We start from the raw sequence: 24,710 nt of genomic DNA, 5'->3' as shown, positions 1-24,710 counted from the left end.
AAATCCAAATGATAACTATTTCATTATTAGCAAAATAATTTTCTAAAAATTTAAGTTTAGTTTAATATCTTTTCGTTGAAATAACTTGATCTTCTTTTTAAAATTAATAAACCAAGACAAAAGTTTACAAGTACATGGCAAGTTTTTAATTTGACGATCAAAGACAAACTAACCTATTTTCTTTCTCTATAGCCAAGCCTTGTAAAGTTGAGGTGAATATTGAGAATAATCATTTTAAAAATATTATAAATAATTAAAACAGTATGTTTTACAACTTTTATTGATTTACGTCAAACAATTTATTCAAAAATAATACTTCAAGCCAATATTACTGTTTATTAAAGTTTAATATAGTGAGGCCACGTGCATTGTGTGTACGAGTAACATAAAAGTTTGATTTCAGGCGTCAAGATGACGAATTCCAAGGGTTACCGCCGTGGTACAAGGGACTTGTTCGCCCGCAAGTTCCGAACACATGGAACCATCCCACTTTCAACTTATATGAAAGTTTACAAAGTCGGTGACATCGTTGACATAAGGGTATGTATGATGGATTGAATTTGGAGGTTACCGTAAATTTACTTTGAAACCCATAAGACATCCAGCCCACCTCTTGAATTTAGACTTTTGTAAATAGTATATGAATTTCTGTTATTAATATTATAAATATATGTTATATTATTAATATTTCGACAATTACCAGCCCAAAATCAAAAGAAGTTTGTTGAGATTAAATATGTTTTTGCAGTTTTTTTGTCCTGGATTTCTAGCAACGCGTAATAATGGCTTAATTGCGAAATTAATGTTCATTTTATTTTCAGGGAAATGGCGCAGTTCAAAAGGGTATGCCTCACAAAGTCTACCATGGCAAGACTGGTCGTGTTTACAATGTAACGGCCCACGCTCTTGGTGTTATTGTAAACAAGCGAGTCCGTGGCCGCATTCTACCCAAGAGGATCAACATCCGTGTTGAGCACGTAAAGCACTCAAAGTGCAGAGAAGACTTCTTGAAGCGTGTGAAGGAAAACGAGAGGCTCCTGAAGGAAGCCAAGTCGGCTGGCAAAATTGTGAAGCTGAAGAGACAGCCTCAGCCACCGAAAGCAGCACACATTGTTAGCGGTGCAGAGAAACCAATCTTACTGGCTCCTATTCCATATGAGTTTGTAGCTTAAATTGGAATAAACTATTTTTAAGTATCACTGTCCTTTTATTTTTCACATATTGTTAGAGGTATTGGGTTTTTTTAATATTTTGTCACCTCAGATTATCACAGGAGTTGCTTCGCAGAACAGAACACAAACAGGCCATAAATGTGGGAAGGTCATTGTCCACAGCAGTGATGACCTTGAGCTACCAAAAAGATTAAAACTACCTTACACATTTTTTTAATCATATCAAACTATTTTACTAATATAAATGTTTAGATGGATGGATGTTTGTTTGAAGGTATCTCCGGAATGGATCTCAATAAAATTTGGAATACATGTGGAGAACAAATAGGCTACTTAATAAGTCTGTTTAATTCTGAGCAGTCAGCAGCTTGTAAGTTATAGTAAAAGTCTTAAAGGGAGTTAAAAAAATGGGTAAAATGGAAAGGTTGGTCAAAAAATATATTATCCAGATTGCTGACGTGTTTGAATACTAATAGTTGGTAAAATAAAACAGAACGTTGAAGAAAATCACAATTTTTAATTTTCGAACGATGAAATATTTACAAAATGAATTACTAAATATGAATAATCAATGATTGGAATATTAGAACAATCTCAGTAACTTGTGCCGTTTCAACGTTAACAAACAAGGCATCTCAGTTCAACTATCCTTTGACCACTAACTTAAATATACTATATATAAATTACTATAACTAGTATAACTTAACAACTAGCGTCTCTGGACTGATAAAAGAGTATATATCCGGTTTCGGACGATTTCTGTAAATCAGAAGTTAGGCCGTAGAAGTCTTCTATAGCAGATGCATCGATTTTCTGTAACAAACAAATGTGCTATGAAAAAATATTGACTAAACTTCTTCAAAAGCAATGTCTTCAGTCTTTTTTTAATCAAAAGGTGGCAAACGGCAACCTTGATTCGCCGAAATAGCGAGGCGACCGTTGCCCATAGGCATCCGCAAATGCTGATACGTTGCCTACCTTTTATCAACGTAGAAGGGGACGCTCAGAAAGAGGATATTTCCCCTTCCTGTGCGTCCCCTCTTCCGCCAAATCCACTTTCCCATCCCATCATTTCCTAATTAGAAATTAGTCGAGGGAGAGACAGCTAGTGTGTTATAAAACTATGGTTTCCTTGTACAGTATGTTAATAATAATATAAAATAAGTATACTAACATCGACCATATCATCATCGAAGAGCAGCCAAAAGCCGTGGCTCTTGACAATGCTGATGTAGTGTCCGCGGTTGGGTCCGGAGCCGCAGTGCACCACCACCGCCACCAGATCGTACAGACGATCCGGGTTCACAGCATCATCTGACTAACGTACATACACAACAGTTCAGTTGCATGACAGATAAATTTAATTATATGTTCTTATATATATCCATAATCATAATGTTCCTAAAATAATTATCTATATTATTCTTATGAAAAAAAACTAAAAATTCCGAATCTGAAATCTAATACCTACTGGCAAATCAAACTTAAAAATTATTGTACTTTTGCACTTCATAAGATTTCAAACATACAATTAAAAAGACTAGAGAACACTGTTGACTAGACACTCAACCATAATCAAAGAATTTTTTCATAAAAAATAACTTTGATGGCATTGCCATGCCCCCGCCAAGTCAACCAATATTCATTTTAAATTAAAATCTCACTTTTATCAGTTCGTACAATTTCCTTAAAAAGATTTTACTTTATTCATTAATATTATTAGTAAGATTGTTATTAGAAATAAATGTGAATGGATTAATGTTTGGTAGAAAAAAAATAGACTACTAATTTATAGGTCAGAGTCACGGGCGACAACTACTAATTTTATGAGTACTTACAGTATTAAAAAGCCTCAATTCCAAAGGGAAGACAACTCTATGGGAGACCTTGATATGTCTATTGTATTGTTCCATGTACTTGAACCGTTTGAGATGAAGCGCTAGTATGAGAGGCAGTTTCTTGACCCGCATTCGTTTCTGAGCCTCTTGATAGCTACTGCAGTTGTCACATTTGAACTTGTTGTCATTACACAATGTCTCCGTGTCACTGAAGCACTTTAAACAATGAGTGATGCTTGTGTTCTGACCAACGTCCACCTGGAATTAAAACATGTTGTTAGTGAAAAGCCTTACAATTGATTTGGAGACGAAATAAAACTTAATTGAATAGTTTTCAAGCGTCAAAACTAAAGACATTTTCGTATATAATTTCTACTTTAGTTTATTAATATTGCTTAAACATTCTAGAAGTATTTTAGTCTGTTAATAGTTTATGTATACTTCACCTGTAAATCGAAGAAATGCTCGTCTTTACTGCTGACAGTCTCACAGTTGAGACACCTGGTCTCGCTGGTGAGGGTGCCCTGGAAGATCTCATGCACCCAGGTTGGTTCCGCGCTCTGTGGCACAGACCCGTTGCAAGTCACATCACCCGCAGGTTTATGCACTTTCAATGTACTCTGATTGCGTTCCGCTAAAAGAAAATATCAATTACTAGCTTTAACCCGCGACTACGTCCGCGCAGAATAAAAAAAATGCACACAAGATAAAAAAGTTCCTATGTCCGTCTCCTAGTTCTAAGCTACCTCCCCATCAATTTTCAGCTAAATCAGTTCGACCGATCTTGAGTTATAAATAGTGTAACTAACATGACTTTCTTTTATATATATAGATATAGATTAAGCTTATTATACTAAAAGTTTTTCTTGAATAAAGTAAATATTACTTTGCCAAAGTTACTGTGAATTTGTAACATTTAGGTAACATTAAAGAAAACTTACCTAAAATAATTTCATTTATGTGATTGATTAAAAAATTTAAAAATTCGTGGGCATCCTGTTGCATATAATTATCAAACTCTTCTGCAATAAAAAAGAAAACACTATTTTATATAGAGTATATTTTGTATTACTCCAAAAAATACAGTTACATACGGTTTAGTTAAACATGTGTTGCAACCCTTTGGCGCTCATTGATATTATGGATGTCAAAATGGTTATAAAAGAATATGTTTTAACCCTTAAATATGTATCAATAATAATAAACTAAATACTTATTCTTTCAGTAATAAGTATTTATTATTTATTTGTCAGGATCGGATTTCGGAAGTCATTGCAAAATTATGATTGGTGAAAAATCCGCGCTTGGCATTAGGGCTAATAACAGCGTGCGATAAAAGGGATTACATATGTATAATCTTAAACTATTAAGTTTTTTGTGATTAGACTCGTAAAGATTGACCTATGTTTAACTTGATGAATCAGGTAAGATTGAACATATTCCTTAGCATGTTCTTTATCTATACCATTACCTTAGTATTAACAGATTTACATGAATAATCAAACCATCATCCAGGATAAGTGATACTTACCTTTTTCTTTCCTTAACCTAGCTATAAACTTCTTGGGCGCTATAGAACCCACTTTTTTCTTTTGCGTAGCAATGCTATAAAATAAATCTGCTAGGCATGTTAAAAGTGTTTCCTTTGTTCTTTTATTTTTTGCTTTATATTCAAGTACTTTCTCTCTAAAAGGCCGACAGAAGTATAATGCTTGCAACACTGAATTGCTATAGCAAGTGTTGCCAAACTGAAAAATAAAAACATAAATATTATGTATCACAGGTATATTATTGCTTTGATCTGTTTTCTTTGCTTACCTACATCTAAATACAGCAATTACAGTAAATATATTATTTTTATTAAAGATTATGATCTATTTAGATCAAAAAGGTCTATCGTTACATAAAAAGTAAAAAACATTGTTTACAAACTTGTTAAATACAAGTTAATCTCATTTAAATTAACACAGAAGTTGTTATTGTTAAGTAGATATAACTTGTTCAATTAACAATTGAAGCACTTATAAGCACTCAAATAACAAGATTAACATTTTACATAACCTTTGATTAGATATCACAATATGATACAATAATGATCATTTGATTGAACTTAAATGTTTGGAATTATATTTTACATAATCTTATTTATATCAAAGGCAAACAAGCAAACGGCCACCTGGATTCACCGTAATAGCGAGATGACCGTTGCCAATAGACATTCGCAAATGCAGATGCATTGCCTACCTTTAATCAATGGATAAGGGGATGCACAGAAAGAGGATATTTCCCCTTCTTATGCGTCCCCTCTTCCACCAAATCCACTTTTTCATTCTTTCCTAATAAGAAAAGAGTGGGTAGGGAAAGAGGACACATTAGGCCTCATAATTTAGTTCAGATGCCTATTAATGTATTGAACAGTAAGTCTTTGAGTTATGATCTTATTTATAGCTATATCTATTAATAGTTTGACACATTTTACAATTTATTCCAAACAAATAAAACTCTATGACGTCAAAAAAATTCTCCAAAGATGAGATTGTGATAATTTATCACCTACAACTATAAAAATATAAATCAGAAGAGAATTTTTGAAGCATAGTTTTATCATATGATATACAAAGATAGATTTATCTGAGAACATCATATAGATAAGAAATAATGTATATGTTTAAAATTGCATATATTAGAAAATAACAATTTATATAAGTATTTAACCGTTGGAGCTATAAGGATACAATTTTTTTATTGCATTTAATTTTCCCAGCCATGATGTTGACTTAATGTGGGAAAACTATTTTTTTAAATAATGAATTGGCAACTTTAGTAGAAGAGACAGTTTTTTTTATAAATTTCAGACATATTTTGATTGCATTTAGATGTTATGATGAATCTAATCAGTGCCAATGTCTATTCCAATCAGATTGTATTAGTACACTATTCAAACCTAATAAAGTTGTAGATTATAAATATAATGTACCATTGAAATCCTTACATTGGATAAGGAACCCAATGGCACTTGCTTAATCTAAAGAAATGCAGAACTACTTTTAAAAAAATACTTACATTAACTAAACCAAAATAATGTTCGTTAGGTGGAAACTGCTCTGACCCGATATCTCTTTCTAACTGTGATATATTTGCGCCCTGAAATTAGGAATTACTTATGTCATACATTACGCCGATACTTATGTCTAATCGTAAATATAAACAAATTATTAAATGCTAACACTCATATAATTTCATGTAATAGTGATTCATAAAAAAACATTAATTGATAATAGTAAGCATTTGTATTTGGCCAATAATTTGGACGTGTATACTCTTACCATTCTCTGTTGGAAATTAAGGCCGAGATCCTGACATATTGACATTTGCAATCTGTTTTTAGCGACTTCTTGTATGGAACACACAATGTAGGGAGCCAAAAATATTATTTATGTGATCACTGTTGTGTCTGGAAACATAATTATTATTTCAGATGAAATTAAATTAATCTGAGAAACGAAAACGAAAAGTCAAGTCAATCATGTTCTTGACAATCAATCAATTTTCTGACAGTTTCTAGTTGTCGTGAAGTGAAGAGTACAGAATGGTACAGAACAAGTACAGACTATATTAGGAAAATTCGCTTTGGTAGAGAACTAAAAAAAAATGTTAAAGTAACGAATAATTGGTTACATTTATTTTGCAATAAAAAAATGGATCTTTATTAATTGCTCCATATGTCAATTAAAAACGGCGTAATAGAATAGAATAATTCAAAAACATTTAGGTGGTTATCAAATGGTAATAATCTAATAATTAGATTTGTCAATTATCATTATCTATTTTTTTTTAATGAAAAACTGAACATTTTTTCACTTTTTTCATATTAAAATAGTCATAATCACACTTTTATCCAAGAATTTACCAACTTTAGAAATCATTACTTTCATAATCTTTGCCCTGGCCCGGCGCTGCGTGAGTGAGTGAATATTGAATGTCTTCCGGTATCCTAGTTTGTGGAATCGGAATCGAGATAAAGTCGATAGTTCGAGATCCCTGTTTGAGAGTAGGGAACAATCTATTCAATCTGTGATCGAGACAGGAAGTTTACGTGTTGAAAATTGACGTGGCGGTCAATGTTTTATAGCCGGTGATTGGACTAATTTATTGATTCCAGAACGAATTTAGCAAGTAGGAAACTCCGGTACGCCAAAGCACACTGGTATGTTTTAATTAATTTATTAAGCCAAATATATTTCATTGTAATTTGAACTTCACAGGCAAAATGAAGACAACATTATTTGTGGTTTTGGCTATATCAGCTGTGTTTGCTGGTGTTCCTAGTCCCGAGGAAACCAAACGGCTGATGGACCATCTTTCGGACCAGGAACATTTTAGGAATGAACATCACAATAAGCAATTCGACCACGACGCGTTCTTGGGAGAAGATCAGGCCAAAAGTTTCGATCAACTACCGCCTGAAGAAAGCAAGCGGAGACTTGGGTAAGGTTTAATTTGATATGTGGTTATTAGATACATCATTTTATTCGAAAATAAGTCAGTTAAGTAACAATTTAACTAGTCATTTACTTGACCTCAATTTAAAAATTGATAGCTATACTTCCACTTAAACATTCAGCCACTGAACATTTTTCTTTACAACTTAGTAAAGGGGTATTTTACCAACAGCATTTACTATTGGCATATTTAATATATGAATAAGGCTTATTAGAAATCCTCATATTTTCCTATTAGAAAAAATCAATGGGTAGCAAGCATGGGCCTAGTCACTTAACTCTTTATACATCAAATAATCTTGATAAGATATAGTTTCTAAGACTAATCTCTACCTCGCATATCTCACCTATATGTGGGTTAAATAAACTAGCAAACTATTGTCATGTAGACATTGCACATTCTTACCGTGAAATTCCACTGCAGTAATACATATTTAAGTATGTTGCTATCTCTGTTGTCACCAATAAAAAAAGAGATAACAATATGTTTGCATAAATGGTTTTTTATAATGAAATCACACATTTGTGTTTGTGTGTAGGTGTAAAATTACTGTGTTAATATACAGCTATAAACAGCTGAAACATGATATAAAATGTATTGCTAGTTAAAGCATTAAATTCCTTTTTATTCAATATTTTTCTTGGACTATGCTGGTTATTTTTATTAACAAGCTAATGCATGCTATTACTAGTTTAAATAGATTGAAATGATCTAATAATGATGGATTTATATTTCATTAAAATTGATGATAATGAGTATTAACTTATATATTATACTAGCTGTCGCGTGCAACTCTGTCCGCGTGCAGTTAAAAAAAACTTAATTGGGGTATGAAAAATAGATGTTGTCCGATTCTCAGACATACTGAATATGCTCACAAAATTTCATGAGAATCGGTCAAGCCGTTTCGGAGGAGTTTAACCACAAACACCGCGACACGAGAATTTTATATATTAGATTTTATTGAAATAAAAAGATAGTTCAGTATAAAAGTTATATTTATTCATCATCCCCTTGGCCATTTCCCACTCATGTGGGATTGGCACACAAGGTTTTATAAACCTTACAGTTATGGCTTTAGTTTATACGGCCAACCTGTCACCAGCCATATTTGGGAGGAATTGCTTAAAATTAAATATAACATAAACTAAATAATTCAAAATTACTTCTAAACAATACATCAAAAATTTAAATAAGTAAGTAAACATTATAAATAGAACATTTTAAGCTCTCAACGCTAGTAGTTAGTGATTACTACTTCACTGGTACAGTTATTCTTTACAAACTATAAAAGTTATGTTTATTGTGAACCAATAATATGCAAATTACGTGAAACATTATTTCCCTTATATTTCTCTTCATGCAGTGCTGTAAGGTCACTGACCTCCTTATCATATTTTTAAACATACTCCGTTCATGTAACATTATGTTTCTAGAATAATCGTTGACAAGATTGATTCGGACAATGATGGATTTGTGACACTTGTGGAATTGAAGGATTGGATTCGATATACACAAAAACGGTACATTGAAGAGGATGTGGAGAGACACTGGAAACAACATAACCCTGAAAATGATGAACTGCTTCCTTGGGAGGTGCGGTAACTTGTTATTTTTATTTTATTAATAGCTGTCACACGCGTCTCCTTCCTCGCGGAGTTAAAAAAATATTAATAAATATCCTATGTGTTCTTTTAGGCTATTTTCGACATCTGTGACAAATTTCATCAAGATCCGTTGAGCCCTTCTAACATCCATCCATCCATCTAAACTTTCATACTTATAATATTAGTAACGTTGAACTATTTTGTGTAAAAAAACAGTAAAAAATTGTAAATTATTGTGTAGAAATGAAAAATTAAATATTTCCAAAAATAATTATAACTTACTTTTAAATAATTTTTACTTTATTTTAAGCTTTTAATATATTGCTAAACTTGAAGTAATGAATATTTTTATAATTACAGGCATACAGAAAGAATGTGTATGGCTTTATGGACGAAATGGATGAAAGAGAGCTGAAGTCACCCAACAGTGAAGGTTTTACTTACTCCAACTTGTTGAAGAGAGATCGCAGGAGGTGGCATTATGCTGGTAAATTATTTTTTCTTAGTGTAATTATGGTTTTCCATTATCGTAAAACTTGTATAATTTCTAACCAGAACTGAAATAACAAGCTGTGGATATTCACGGTTATTAGTTTCTTCTTGATATTTCAAATGTCAAGGGAAATGCAAAAATCTTTGTCTTATTGAGTCTTTGACTTCATTCGAGATAATAATATAGCAAGTTAAGGAGCTCGCAATAACGTATTTTGTACAAACGGGCTATCTCAAGTAGTATAATATCCCAACCACACAGAAGACAGGTGTGAAGTGGAAGTCATTCCACATCTAGTTTGATGTTGGATGCCTAAGTCCTCCCTCTCCTCACCCTTTTCATATAAGAAAGGGATGTGAAGGGGTGTTGGCTTTGGTATAAGAGAGGATGCATAAGAAAGGGTAATATCTTTTAGTGCATCCTGTTCTCTGTCAATTAAAGGTAGGCAATGACGGGTCGGCAGAAGGGAAGGGCTTTTTTTCGACTCACCAAGGATTATGACTTACAAGGTTCAATTAATAGATTTTCCTGGATAATATTTTTAAGATTTAGATGTATTTATTCTAATGATTTATTGTACAGACTGCTGATCAAGTGGTTGTGGGATCTAACCCTGCTATTTTGTTTTGTAGTTAAACATGTCCTAAAACAAGTTTCTAGGTTATTACTTTGGTAGTCATAGTGCATTCCTTTGGAGATCCCGGGAATCTCACCAGTTGGACTTGAGAATGGCCACAGAGGTTTTAGTGGGTCAAGTCTCACATAACCACGTTTTCCCCCAATAGACAGGGTATCTTTTGAAGATTCCCCCCCCCCCCAAAAAAGGTTATTTCTTTGGTGATTTGTCACAGTAATCAATAAAATTTTAACAGATGGAGACCAAGATGATGCTCTGAACAGGACTGAGTTTGCATACTTCCTGCATCCTGAAGACCATTCGGGTATGCGTGATGTTGTCGTACTGGAGACTATGGAAGATATTGACAAGGATAATGTAAGTCTTATTGTACTTGACAACTTTACAGGAGAGACTCTCAAAGTTTCAACCATGTAGGAAAATAGTCCGCATATGCCCTTTTATTTCAGCACAAAAGACGTTTACACCTGGAAATGTGTATTTGTGTTTAATTCATGTTGTTAACATAAAAAAAAGATTAAAAGTAAAAATTATCAATTCGTTACTTGGCCCTTATACATAACCCCATTGATGTGTTGAATTTTAAATTAATGCAGGTTTTATTTCTATTATAATATTGATAAATATCGGAGTGTAGATAGTGTTAGCAAAATATATTAAAAAAACACTCATAAATATGTCCAGCATCTTAAACTTCAGATTTATTGACTTCAGGATGGCAAGGTGTCATTGGAGGAGTACATCGGAGACATGTACAAACCGGAAGATGGTGATGAAGAAGACGAACCTGATTGGGTGAAGCAGGAACGTGAACAGTTCACAGGTTATAGGTAAGATAAGTTAAATATTATTAATAGATATAATCTTAATATTTTTTTTAAAGTAATTTTATCTAAAGTAATAATTGTTAATGTAAAAAATGAATTCGTTGAAAGGGATACAAACAAGGATGGCTTCATGGATGAGACTGAGGTGAAGGATTGGATTGCACCGCCAGAGTTCGACCACGCGGAGGCAGAGGCAAGGCATCTCGTGTTCGAGGCAGATGGAGACGCTGATGAGAAGCTCACTAAGGCAGAGATCCTCGACAAGTATGATCTCTTTGTTGGTAGCCAGGCTACTGACTTTGGTGAAGCCTTAGCGAGGCATGATGAGTTCTAAATATTTTATGTAATTTTTTCCGTAATGCCTCGATGCGGTTGAATGAGTCTTGTCATAATTTCGGTTATGCCTCAATGTGGTTGAACGAGTCTTGTCATAATTTCGTTTATGCCTCAATGAGGCAAGCTGAATATCGTTTATTTGATTTACGGAAATGTAATTTAAGGACCAAATTTTGAAATTTTTCAGATAGCTTCCTTTAAAACTTTGTAGTTTGTAATGTCTATTAAGAACTTTTTTTTTGTTATCAACTTTTTTTTTTCAATAAAATTACAATAGAAATTGATAATAAAATTTGGTAACTGTTCAAGTTAAAAGTAATTCATACTGAAATTGATAAAAAAATCTACTTTATCTATGATTATTAAGCTTTTGCAAATATTTGATAATGGAAAAATTGGTCCTAAAGTTATGTACTTTTGCCATTTTTAATAATGTTTAATTGTAAAACGTGTTTTACATCTTTAAATTTTACTTCTATTGTAAAACATATTCATTTATATTTTTATCTCGTTTTGATATTTTTATGTTAAACATAAATTTATAATAAAAAAAAATGCACGTAAATTACATATAATTCCAACACATCTTATGAAATGTGTTCAAATTACATTTAACTAATAAAAAAATGAAGTAAAAGTTACTCGAATATACATTTTTTTTAAATGAAAAAACATTTTAATTCAAGCTTTTTTACTATTAATTGAAGTTATTTTACAATAGATTTAATATTAAAATAAATCTCTTTGATATCAAATATTTTAAAATTTAATATTTCTATCAAATAAAACCTGCCATAATTAGTTTTATAGAATCTCTTAAGCCAACTTTAATCTAGACATTACCTAGTTTCTAATGATACCAAAGCATTTTCTTTTATATATTAGTTTTGTAATTGTCCATTATTTGGTATATTTTTTTATTAACTACTTTGTTGGATTTTTTATCCATTTTTTTACGTAAATGATGGCATTACTTAATATTTTGTGATATTTTTTTTATCCGTTTGACTAGAAACTTGTATTTGAATAATAAAATAATGGTAAATATATTTTTTCAAGTTTTTTTTAAACCTTGTATTATTTTATGCATTTCATAGATAAATATACTAATATAATAATAAATTTGATATAATATATTTTATGATGGCAACAATATTTTCATGTTTAATCTGTATTTTTATATTTTTAAACATTTTTTTTTACTAACGTCAAGTACAATTTAACATAGGAATTGTTTATGCTCTAGTTAGATTAATAAATGATCTTAATAAAAAATCGTTTTATTTTATTTACCTAGAATCCTTTATCCTATGAGGAATTTCAGTTTATTTTTTATCGAAAACATAATCTAGGTAATGAACAGTTTACTAAAAATTATCAAAATTACCACGCGTTTACTCTGCCCATACATTTGCAAAAACATAATATTGTCTGATTTTTTTTTAAATTCACTGGTATTCTCTTCCCACCCTTAAGGAAAGGATGGGAAGGGAAAGTAGATTTAATGGAGTAGGGGACGCATAGCTAGAGGATATGTCATCTTCATGTGCGTCCTCTCCTCTGTCGATTAAAGGTAGGCGACGCATCTGCAACTGGGGATGTTTCGTTCTATGGTGGCCGTTTGCTCAATTGCCACCTTGTAATATAAAAAAAATCTATAGGGGCCAACTTAAAGTAATGATCCAACATGTCAAAATACATATAGTATGCAAGCTAAGTTTAGCATAATATACTTATTTCGTAAACACCTTAACAGTATCTCGGATATATGAAATTTATTACAACAGATGCCAGATCAGTAAAGTTTCTATCTTTCACTTTAAATATTACCACTAAAACTCTAGATAGAATGATATTTTATAAACTGTGATTGAATGACGTTCGATAAGTTAAGAGGCCAGGCGGAGAATATATCGGCAGTCGTCAATAAAGTCTGGAGGGAGGCGAGGCGTGGATACCAACATATAACACTCTGGCATATTTCTCTACGCCTCGGTTAAGCCACTCTTATTTACTGATATTGATACAGGCCCCGTCGAAATGACAATTACGCGACGCGTATATTTCACGTAAGGTACAGATGTAAAGATACTGGAATACATTAAATAAGGACGAAGAAAAATCTCTTGAAGTGTACATCATTATCTCCCTGACTGTATACTGATCTACGAAACTGTTGAACAACAGTTAATACAACAGGTTCTCTTCTTTTTTTTTTTTTTTTTATAAAAAAAGGGGGCAAACGAGCAGTGGGAACACCAAGGTGTTCATCGACGCCCATGGACATCTGCAATACCAGAGGAATCGCAAATGCGTTGCCGACCTTTGAGATGGTGATACGCTCGCTTCTTGAAAAAATTGTACTATCATTCGTCGTTTTAGTCGTCACTACCTTCTTTATTCTGTCACCTGTAAAAAAATAATACTGTACCTACAAACGTAGGTAAATATAAAGGCATGCTGTAGGTTACAAGGCTTCAATACAGTGGACAGTAAGTAAACATTGTTTCAGTCAGGAGTACTTCGAGTTAGTCTCTTTCATTAGCGCTATATCTTCAGCATCAATACGCGACACGAGAACGAATTTCCCTCGAGCGCAATCCACAACAAGCCGCGAAGAAGAATAACCGAGTGAATGCAAAATGAATATTATCATACAAATTTCCTTTCCTATATGAACAGGCGTTATGTCGTGATGTAAGTATGCAAAAATATGGAACGACTCCTTTGCCTTTCAAATGTTAACGCCGAGTAAGAAAATATTTGTTTCGCCACTTTTTATGCGGCGTAATTTTGTGAGCGCGTAATTTGCATTTATTACGCGAATAATGCACGTAAAGAACGTTATATCCTGTTGATCACACTTATTATGTGCGAATGAATAATACAGTATGAGCCTTCTCTTTACATCATTTCTCATCGGAGAGATATTTTTGGAGGAATTTACAATGTAAAAAGTAACTGGTTCCGAATTGAAAACAGTAACGGCAAGAATATTAGATAACACAAAAATGAGGAGATAATGTTTTCATGAGTTATTGAGCAGTTGATTTAACATTATAACTCTTAGTTATAAGAAAAGGGATTTCATATTAATCTATTTACAATTTATCGTACTGTGATTAATATTGTAATCGTAAGTTTTTTTGGACGTAGTTGTATTATAAATAAATAAACAGTAAAGTACAGTCACCAATGTAGTTGACGTTGCGTTGTACAAAATACCATTTTTAATTAATTTCATTTTTATTTATATTTTCTATGTTTATTTCTATGTTTGTTTCTAGTTTTTATGTTTAATAATGCTTTTATCAGCCGACCTTCCAGGACGTGGTGCATCTTCGCCGAAAATACATGAATCCTAAGTCGAGATAAAACGAAATGACTTTCCGAACGACCTATTAATTACCTAATTAGTAATAAAAATTTAAATATAGGTTCAACGAGTTTTACGTTGTTTTTCTGAAACTAATTGTTTTTTTAGTTAAGTATTTAATAATACGCAACAGAAAAGATTTTAATAAGGAAAATTATAGCAGGAAAATATTTAGAAAAATGACTTTAATTAAGGAAAGTTACGTAAAACAGCTTTACTTTTCTGAGATTGCGTTACTCAACATTTAATACATTCCAGGAAGTATTACATAATAAAGAAGTGCCGTAATTAAAGTTTCAGATACTTAATAGACTCAAAAGAATTTAAAAATGCATTTAACATTGATTTCCACTGCTGCAATACTTGTATTTTGTACCAAAATATAATATTGTCTTTGTGTTCTTCAAAGAGCAAGATGGCATAACAATATGTTTGTACACAAGTGTTTTGACAGTGGAAACCCACAACAAAACTTTTATAATGTTGCATTTTTCCTTCTCACGTTTGGCATTACGAACATAACAGTACAAACGACGATGTTAAAATCACACAGGTGTACTCAGCATTAGGGCTTTCGATTTCCAAAGCTTTTGTCAAATGTTCGTTGATTCGTTATTTCCATTAGGGTAAAGACCACTTTTACCAGAGATGTCACTTTTGTGTCACTGTTGATATAAAAGAATTCGGAAAAAAGTAGTCATTTGTGTGATAAAATAATTTCTAAATCAGGCGTTATTAAATAAACATTTTATAATATTATTATTATATGTAAGTTGTAAACGGCAGCAAAGGTGCAGGTGGCCAGGTATATTAAAACAGCGAGCCCGTTGCCCACAGACAACCGGATTTGCAGATACGTTACCTTTCTTTAATCGACAGAAGACAACCAGAAAGAGGACATATCCCCTTCCTACGTGTTCCCTCATTCCCCAAATCCACTTCTCCTTTCTATCTCTTCCTTAAAGAAAGGGATGGAAAGGGGAAGAGGACTAAAATTGACCTTCGACACGAAATAAAAGTATTAAGTTGCACTTACTTCCGTACTCACAGTTGTCTAAATTTAAATTAAAGACCACCACTTAACTACTCTGAATGCAGCAGTTAAAGTAATTTTATTTTAAATAAAGATAAATAATATGTCCCATTTTGAAAAAAATAAATCTAAAAATATAGCTAACCTGTTAAATTAATTACAGAAGAATAAAAATTTAAGCAATAATTAATCAACTTTTTCATTGTTCCTTTGTGTTCAACAAATCGATTGGGCGCCAACGCCATTGTGCTGAATAGCAGCGCCCTCTATGAAGCTGGAACACACAACTGCAAGACAATGGACGTTACAGCCGCTCAACGCTCATTACACAGCCTTACTTAATCTTTATCTGTTTAAATTTTTAAAATATAAAGAGGAAAATGAATCAAATTTCTCTTATATATATGAACTTAATAATAACATTTTGCCACCTCTAGGTATCTTAAGTTTACAAGTAGATTATGATGGTTTATCAATGGTCGAATTGTGGATTCAAATCTCATTTGTCACTGAACAAAAATGTATGCATAATCGAGAAATAAACTCATTTTATTCCTAATTTTCATACTTTAGGAATAATACAGAATGTAGAAAGCGATGTGTGGCCATGCTTTTTATCTAGAGTACAGATAATATATCGAAAAAGTCATTCTTTTATCTGTGTCAGAACAAAAGACAAACGAGTAATTCGTCTTTTATTAATGCCAAGCGGTCTCTCCCGTTGTTAGAGAACAAATGATGGGAACGATCAAATATTAATTACTTATATTAATTTTCTGAACAGAAGAGCGAAGATGATGGAGAAAAATACAGCGAAAAAGTACTATTAGTAATTAAAAATAATGAAATTTCAATTTACCAATACGCTGTATGAAATAATAAAAAAAATGACACAGTAAGGAAAGATAAATAATACCAAGTTAGAAGTTTTTCTCCGAAGTACGCTGTCATGTACAAAAAGAAAGTTTTGTCGCAATTTTTGACTTAATCTTAGGAAAGAAACAAGTTGTTGGCAAGTCATTAGAGCGAGTGAGTCTTCGCGGATCTTCCTGACTCGAATTTAATTTTATTCCGTGTCTCGCGACTTACTTTGAATCTTTTTTTATTCACCGATCCGTCCTCGCTGTTAAAATATTTTACTTAATTTTATTTTTCATTAGACTTCATTTGTAATGTAGTAGGGGAGATTGTGCGAATGATTGAGTAAAGTTCGTTGAACCAGTTTATGGAAAATGAGTTTATGTATTTATGTTTATCTTATGAGCTGTGAATTTTCACTGTTGAAACAATTGTGAAAAAACATACTGGCACAAGACAGATGAAAGGACCTCTTTTATGAAGAGAATCTATTTGAAAAAAAAAAAACAGATATTACGCAGAATTTTAGCAGATTTTCAGTTCGTATTAAAGTAAAAGCTAGAACGCATACTAATATGACAGCAATAAACACGGCATTGAAAACAAACCAAATTGAACAAAAGACTGCCGTAGCTTTCATGTGATATTTGGGGACGGCAATTGCAAATGCTTCTTTACTATGAGTACATGAAAGTCAAGCCGAGCTATATTTTCATATTTCTCGTAAACATTTGCAAGGCAAAGGAGCTGTACCACATTTTAGGATACTTACGACGAGGCAGAGTCGCTCAGTTTGTATAAGAACGGGAATTTGTATGGTAATATTCATTTTGTATTGAGTCGGCTATCCTTATTGGCTTGTGAATCATGCTCAAGGGAAATTCGGTCGTAAGTCGTTGATATTGATGGTACGAAGCTTATTTTTATGGAAGTGCATACTTTAGAATAAGTGGTTTATAGAGGGTCTTTCATAGTTTTCCGTCTTTATTCCTTATGTACAAATATTAGGTCCTTACATATGAAATTGGCGTTTTTCGTACTGGCCACTTTAATCACGAATTTCACCTCTTTGGTAAGGAATTCCAAATTCAAATTTGTACAGCTATAGACTCATGTATTTGTGGTTCGATGACCGTCATTCATTTGTTTTTTTTCTTCTGTTTTTTTCTGTTTGCGTCACTCATTTTACAAAATGGAAAACTTAAAATATCGCATTATTTACGAGTACGAGTTCCGCCGTGGCACTAGTGCTGCGGAAACGACTCGAAGGGTGAATGATGTGTATGGCGGTCGTGTTGCAAAAGAAAACACAGTTCGTTTTTGGTTCCAACGTTTTCGTTCTGGAAATTTCGATCTGCAGAACAAGCCCCGTGGACGGCCTGAGCCTCAAGTTGATAATGAAGAGTTGAAGGCTATTGTGGAAGCGGATCCATCGCAAACCACGTCCGAGTTAGCTGCAGGCTGCGATGTTAGTGATAAAACTGTTTTAATTCACTTGAAGCAAATTGGGAAGATTAAAAAGCTTGAAAGGTGGGTACCTCACGAATTGACTGAAGCAAACCGGCAAACGCGCGTCGACTGTTGCGTTACATTACTAAACCGGCACAATAATGAAGGTATTTTAAACCGAATCATTACCTGTGATGAAAAATGGGTTCTTTACGATAATCGGAAGCGCTCAGCGCAATGATTGGATCCTGGCCAGCCAGCCAAATCCTGCCCCAAGCGAAAATTAACCCCAAAAAAGTTACTTGTAAGCGTTTGGTGGTCTAGTGCCGGTATTGTTCATTACAGTTTTCTCAAATCTGGCCAGACTATTACGGCTGATGTCTATTGTCAGCAATTGCAAACCATGATGGAAAAGCTAGCGGCTAAACAACCTAGGCTGGTCAATCGCTCCACGCCACTGCTGCTTCACGACAACGCTAGACCACACACTGCGCAACAGACGGCTACTAAATTAGAAGAGCTTCAATTGGAAAGTCTAAGACATCCTCCGTACTCCCCGGACCTTGCTCCAACAGATTACCATTTTTTTCGAAATTTGGATAACTTCTTGCAAGGGAAAAAATTCAACTCCGATGGGGCAGTCCAAATCGCCTTCAAAGATTTTATTGATTCCCGTCCGACTGGTTTTTTTAGTAAAGGGATCAATGAACTACCTATGAGATGGCAAAAGTGCATAGAAAATAATGGTTCATACTTTGATTAATTAAATATATTATATTAAAAAATATTCGACTTTTTGTTCCTCCCATACAAAACGCCAATTTCATATGTAAGGACCTAATATATATAACATTAAATTTGTTTTTACACATTTACACAGATTATAATGAAATTTAAGAAAAAGACTAGAACTTGATATAAGTCCGTAACATATAATAATTATGTAAATGTTTTAAATCTTTACTTAAAAGGGGAATTTAATATGCTTTTTCAACGAGATTAAATTAAGTAGTCTCGTGAAATAGCTGCTATGAGATCAAGTACCTGAAAACATTCCGATATAAGTGGGGGAAAATCAATTTTATATTGCAGGAGCTTGGGAGAAATCGAGTGCTTTCATGGAATTTAGATTAAATTATAAAACATTTTAATTTAAGTAAACGTAGTATGTATTTCATTTAATATTTAAATCAAGACTGATTGAATCTTTATTTTAACGTTATGCTCGGTTATGGGACGGAATCAGTTCCACTTTTCGTTTGGGTGTTTTTAAATGTTCTATGTAAAGTTCTGTGTCGCAGTTGTAGCTTATGCGTCGAATATAGGAGAAATGCTTCTCGAATCTTCTTTATTTATAAACCGAATAAGTAACAATGTAGTTCAACTACAGAAATATTAGTACAAAGACGTATTGGTAGCTCAGGTTTTTAAAAGATTTTTTTTCTTCTTTAAGTGGAAATTCATGGTAACTTGTATCTCAAACGCAAGGCAAGTCTTCAAACTTCATCGTCACAAGTCTTGCGACTAAGAAAATGTAATTTGCACCGACTTCCACACTCACTCACATTTCTCCGGCCGAGTTTGTTAATTTATGAAACTTTCTGAGTGATACCACAGGTGGAGTTTGGTCGCAGCGAAGTTTGTAAGAAGTGTTTACAACTTTATATAGTCAAGAAAGTATTAATCAACTCCTAATATCATGTAAAAGTTACACGAAACAGATTTTATATAGTCTCGTTATTTTTGGTAACAATTTTTTTTTATCTGTATATCCTTGCATATCTTTAAATAGCAATATTATAAGCAGATAAATGTTTCGTTATTCATTTTTTTATTATATTATAGAAAGGTTCCGTAACTGCGATAAAGTTAATGAGTACTAAAAGTAGCACCTAATCAATATGACTTAAGGACCATCAAGAAACGAGCATACCATTTCCTTAAAGTCGGCAATGCATCTGCAGTTCCTCTGGTGTTGCGGATGTCCATGGGTGTAGTTGATCACCTCGGTGTTCCTGCTATTCGTTTGCCCCCTTATTTTTAAAAAAAAGCTGTTAGTTCTATCGCGGTTATGTTTCTTCACCTCTACGACGTAAAGATGGAAAACTAGTCAGACATTAATTGTATGAGTAAAAAGGTAATGTTCTTAGACATCTCGTAATTCGTATAATGAGTTCGTAGACTTAGTTGGTTTCCGAGGTATATGTAAGCGAGGTATAAGATAAGCATTGCCTGAAGGGTGCGCAAGTGTATTCATAGTTTGTAAGTTGGTGCGCTATGTGCATCCATACATACTCTGAACTTCTTGCTTTGCTAAGTTGTTACTAAGTTGTACTTAAGTTTAATGGTTAATAAATTTGCGGTCGCATGAAACCTTTTATTAGCTATGTTGACAATCCCCGAAATGAGAAGGTATATTTTTAAAAGTAGCTTTGGATTTTGGATATAAGTTTTGGATTTTCTTATTATAAAATCATATTAAGCACCGAACTATAGTGTTAGATACCCATTGCAAAAGTGTAGACGTAGGCTTTTCGTTTCCATATCCCAAAAATCGTTCTGCTCTTACATTAGTCTGAGCACAAAAGTTTGATAACATAGTTGGTTCCTCGACTTCGTCCGTGTGAAATACTGTCTTCGGGTAGCATTTTCAATGAATTAAACTAATTTTTAAAAATTTAATTATAAAATATTTATAAAAAAAAACATACTAAAATTACAAAACATTCACATAAATCTTACATATCTGATACCTTTATTCCCTATTCCCTATTGTTATTTTGCACCTTCGAGGGTAAAACTTTGACAAACTTTGAATGCTATATTTGTTTACATCAAATTACCAGTTCTATATTATGAGTTCAGAATTCGTGAAGAGGCATAAATAAGAAAAAACAAAAAGTTTGCCTTTTTCTCAACAATAAATACTGTGAAAAATATTTTCTTTAATTACATTTCCATAAGACAATTTTATTACAAGAGCTAATGTACTTGATACAGTGGAAAAATATAAAATTACACCTTACATTATCAAAATTTTAATATAAAATTTACATTATCTGTAATTCTTCTTTCATGTATAGGTACATACAACGTGGTGTATATGAAGCGATGAAAATCAAGCGACTATAGCGTATAAATTGATGCTGGGATTAAAATATTCAGCCTTTAACTACAATAAAGCTGAACAACAATAATGTTCGTTGTAATAAAATCCACTGATCTCATTACAATCGTACAAAATTATAATACACGATATAATTTGAGCGTTGAATTGTGGCGGATTGTGCAATAAGTGAACTGCTCATATATTTATTGTAATCCTTTACTGAGACATGTATTTTTTTTACTATACTTTTATGCTTTAGAATTATTGGGATTTAAAAGAGCTTTATCTTGATTTTCACTGATGATATCGATAGATATCGAATGAAATTACTCTTCAGTTTACAAAAACAGTCGTTATTCATGTTAAAAAAATGTTTTTTGCCATAAAATTAAATTTTAAATATCTAAAAAACAAAAGTGAAAAGTGTATCAAAGTCGGAGTGTCCTGCGAGACGAAAAGTATAAAGACAACATCTGAAAGTAAGACTTTGGCTTAAAGTTGAAATTCGTTTACAACCATACACTCCGCCAGCATTGCTCTCCCTCTAATGAGTTTTAAACTTTGCTTCTTTTTAAGATTACGCTTGAAATTGTGAAAAAACTTTTACGTGTGTTTACTGAGATATCCCAGATAGACACAGTAATAAATATAAAATTAAGTTCTTGATTACGTCACAAATGGAATAATTTTGTTAAAACTTTTAGGTTTATTAATTAAAAAAAAATTACTCATGATTCATAAAAAATACTAGGATTTCAGATTTGTATATTTTTATCTAATGTGTTGCCGGTAAACAAAAAGCAGAGCGCGTACCGAACTAAACTTTATCACTTTTTCTTACAATCTTTGAATTAATGTTAAAAGAAAACAAAGTTGGGGACTCATTAGAGCGGCGGATGTTTGCGGAACACCTCAACACCTAAATTTAATTTCATTTCAAGCGCTTCGTTTTACTTCTGCCCTTTCCCGTTGACCCAGCGCGACCGCAGCGCTTGTTTACTGTTTACCAGTTTGTTTTTACTTCTGTTTGTTAGTTTATATACATACATGACTGGAAAGATGCAAAAACGTGAGCAGTATTTACAAAGAAAAAAAAATCTATCATTGAAATTAAGTGCGATCGATTCATTATCTCAAACCTCCTAAATATATGTGAGCACTAACCACCGCATTAGGAGTCTTTTAAAGATTACTAAATAAAAGCGTAAATTTTATAGGTAAAGTATTTATCAAAGTAAATATTAGGTAGCCTCCTTTAGTCACCAATTAATTAGTGTACGTGTGGCGGCGTATTTTACAATAAAACATTTCTGAATTTATACAAATAAACAAAACGTCCAAGTTACTTTGCTTAAAAGTAATAAATCTTTCTACTTAACGTCTGTTGAACAAAGAAAATTAATTAATTTAGGTGAATACTTAATTAACTAAACTTGTATTAATTAAATTTTAGATTTAATATGTGTAACACCAACATGACTCGGAGATTTGCTGTTGTTTGAATTAAAAACACAATTTATGTATTAATTTTAGTTTCTACGTATAAAAGAATGTCATCCCTTTCATTATACTTGAAGAGACAGAGACAGTATTATGTTTTTTTTTGTTTGTTGGTAACAACACATGTTTTTTTATTTCTTGTCGAATTTCTCTGATATTTCTCTTGTACTAACCATTGAAAAAATGGCTACTGAAGCTGTATTCTCGTCTAGCAATTTGTAGAACACCTATAGAAAATAAATTAGAAGAATTAAAATAACTAGGGATTGCTTCATTTTTATGAACAGTGTATCATTGAACATTGTCTAAATAAAAATGACGTTTTCACAGTAAAGAACGAACAAACAGAATTAAATTTAGAGGCACTAAAGCGACTTTGTTCAATTAGTACCGGCTTAATGAATATCACCAGCGAACTCTAAATATTTACCGCGAACAAAGGATTGCAAAACGTTTCAAAGTAATTCGGTTATCTCATTTATAACTCGAAATTGAATCCGAGCGGAATTCTTTGTGTTTCAAGCCTTTATTGATTTTTGGTTTGCTTCTTTGACTTTCAGCAAAAAAAGTGTATTCTTTATGTATTTTTAAAGATATATATATATTTTTCAATTTGAATGGAATACAAAATATGTGCAAATTAATATTACATTGTAAACTAAGTTACGTTCAAACCGTTTCAGAAGTAGAAATGAAATATCTACGTAATATTTCTTGTTACTCGAATTGCTTGAAATATTTAATATTAATTTTATTATCAGATGTAGATGTGGAAACATGTGATATCATATATGAAATGATTTCAATTACATGTCCCGAGTTCCTTCATAAACATATATGACGGGATCCGTAATCAGTGGATTGGAGCGAGCTTTTGCGAAGCTTTGCGACTCAAAGAAGCGGCTCGGCGGAATTTAGATTAAAATTGATCCCAATAGATGTGCGATCTGATGTGAAATGTAATCTCATCATATTATTTTCTATGATATTGAACCTTTACAAGTGTGCTAAAATATTTTTCTATTTAATTTAACGCGAGGTTTTCGAAGAGTCGCATATATTGAACGCCTGATTTCTTAAGCTCAGTAATAACTGTGTAAGGCACGTCTATGTTTGATATTAACTATTTAAGTAATGTAATTTACAACACTTACTTTGTGACATACTCTGAATGGAACAATATGAGCAATGGTCCTTAAAGAACTCTGCAAAAATGAAGTATCTAATATTAACACAAAAATGGTCTAAAAATTAGTGATGCGTAGAAATATTTTTTTCCAATAACTTGCTACCATTTTAATGCAATAAATGCACACAGCGACTCCAATACTCAGCGAGCAGCAGACAGTAAAAATTGGACGTAATCAAATTACAAATTTTTAACGTCAACCCGTAAAATGGTAGCGAGATTCATCGGGTACGAATAGTTTTTGTGTTACGTGAGCCTTTTATAGTACGAAGTAATCATACGACCTACTAAAATGAACCCGAATATTACGTATAATATATACTTAACGCAGAGGCTTAAGGTCATTTCCCATGTATAGTTATTTCCATAGGTGGGCACAGTTAATCAAAAAGTTAACTTCGTTAATCGTTAATTCGTTAAATAAAAATTTAACTTCGTTAATCGTTAAAGCGTTTAATTTACGAAAATTTAACGCAAGTTAAAGTTAACAGTTAAAGTTAATTTTTGTTTATATTACGAGTATAAGGCGCAAGCGGGAAATGGCCATACGAATAATCTCCGAATCGTATGGACCGATTTTGTCGAGACTTTCAATAGAACTTAGGCTATTTTTTTACTGCGCTTACGAAATCTCGGGCGATCGCTAATCCTATCTATAGTTTAGTTATCTAATATATAAAATTCTCGTGTCACAGTTAACGTCACCGTACTCCTCCGAAACGGCTTGACCGATTCTCATGAATTTGTGAGCATATTCAGTAGGTCTGAGAATCGGCCAACATG

The 24,710-nt window shown here is 32.5% G+C and overlaps 3 protein-coding genes across 4 annotated transcripts; 2 read left to right on the top strand and 1 right to left on the bottom strand.

Moving 5' to 3' along the window:
* Positions 1 to 123: 123 nt before the first annotated feature.
* Positions 124 to 1,196, top strand: LOC106709584 (60S ribosomal protein L21). Of its 2 annotated transcripts, none has more exons than XM_014501408.2 (3): positions 124 to 212; positions 404 to 540; positions 822 to 1,196. In XM_014501408.2, the coding sequence occupies exons 2-3, from the start codon at positions 412 to 414 to the stop codon at positions 1,170 to 1,172; spliced, it is 480 nt and encodes a 159-aa protein (XP_014356894.1). In that variant the 5' UTR covers positions 124 to 212; positions 404 to 411; the 3' UTR covers positions 1,173 to 1,196. The 2 variants fall into 2 exon arrangements, with proteins under 2 accessions (XP_014356894.1, XP_014356895.1); XM_014501409.2 differs by having other exon boundaries at positions 194 to 261.
* Positions 1,197 to 1,757: 561 nt separating this feature from the next.
* Positions 1,758 to 6,559, bottom strand: LOC106709579 (ubiquitin carboxyl-terminal hydrolase 46). The gene is made up of 8 exons (XM_014501401.2): positions 6,337 to 6,559; positions 6,074 to 6,154; positions 4,542 to 4,758; positions 3,952 to 4,032; positions 3,457 to 3,644; positions 3,011 to 3,268; positions 2,347 to 2,490; positions 1,758 to 1,985 (listed from the first exon to the last, which is right to left on the bottom strand). Exons 1-8 carry the CDS (start codon positions 6,379 to 6,381, stop codon positions 1,875 to 1,877), a joined length of 1,125 nt encoding a protein of 374 aa, XP_014356887.1. The 5' UTR covers positions 6,382 to 6,559; the 3' UTR covers positions 1,758 to 1,874.
* A 417-nt stretch (positions 6,560 to 6,976) lies between these two features.
* On the top strand, positions 6,977 to 11,657 carry LOC106709568 (calumenin-B). The gene is made up of 7 exons (XM_014501389.2): positions 6,977 to 7,199; positions 7,276 to 7,498; positions 8,950 to 9,109; positions 9,481 to 9,607; positions 10,486 to 10,607; positions 10,965 to 11,080; positions 11,186 to 11,657. Exons 2-7 carry the CDS (start codon positions 7,281 to 7,283, stop codon positions 11,409 to 11,411), a joined length of 969 nt encoding a protein of 322 aa, XP_014356875.2. The 5' UTR covers positions 6,977 to 7,199; positions 7,276 to 7,280; the 3' UTR covers positions 11,412 to 11,657.
* Positions 11,658 to 24,710: the final 13,053 nt, after the last annotated feature.

Source organism: Papilio machaon, chromosome 5 (assembly GCF_912999745.1).
Source record: "Papilio machaon chromosome 5, ilPapMach1.1, whole genome shotgun sequence".
Lineage (NCBI taxonomy): Eukaryota > Metazoa > Arthropoda > Insecta > Lepidoptera > Papilionidae > Papilio > Papilio machaon.
This window is presented reverse-complemented; position numbering and strand designations above follow the sequence as displayed.

Excerpts from the sequence above, each read along its gene's own strand:
- LOC106709579 (XM_014501401.2), bottom strand. The coding sequence starts at position 6,381 with ATGTCAATATGTCAGGATCTCGGCCTTAATTTCCAACAGAGAATG. Across the intron at positions 6,155-6,336 it reads TTAATTTCCAACAGAGAATG|GGCGCAAATATATCACAGTT; the intron begins GTAAGAGTATAC and ends TCCTAATTTCAG. Across the intron at positions 4,033-4,541 it reads TAGGTTAAGGAAAGAAAAAG|AAGAGTTTGATAATTATATG; the intron begins GTAAGTATCACT and ends TTTTTATTGCAG.
- LOC106709584 (XM_014501408.2), top strand. The coding sequence starts at position 412 with ATGACGAATTCCAAGGGTTACCGCCGTGGTACAAGGGACTTGTTCGCC. Across the intron at positions 541-821 it reads GTGACATCGTTGACATAAGG|GGAAATGGCGCAGTTCAAAA; the intron begins GTATGTATGATG and ends TTTTATTTTCAG.
- LOC106709568 (XM_014501389.2), top strand. The coding sequence starts at position 7,281 with ATGAAGACAACATTATTTGTGGTTTTGGCTATATCAGCTGTGTTTGCT. Across the intron at positions 7,499-8,949 it reads GAAAGCAAGCGGAGACTTGG|AATAATCGTTGACAAGATTG; the intron begins GTAAGGTTTAAT and ends TTATGTTTCTAG. Across the intron at positions 9,608-10,485 it reads CAGGAGGTGGCATTATGCTG|ATGGAGACCAAGATGATGCT; the intron begins GTAAATTATTTT and ends AAATTTTAACAG.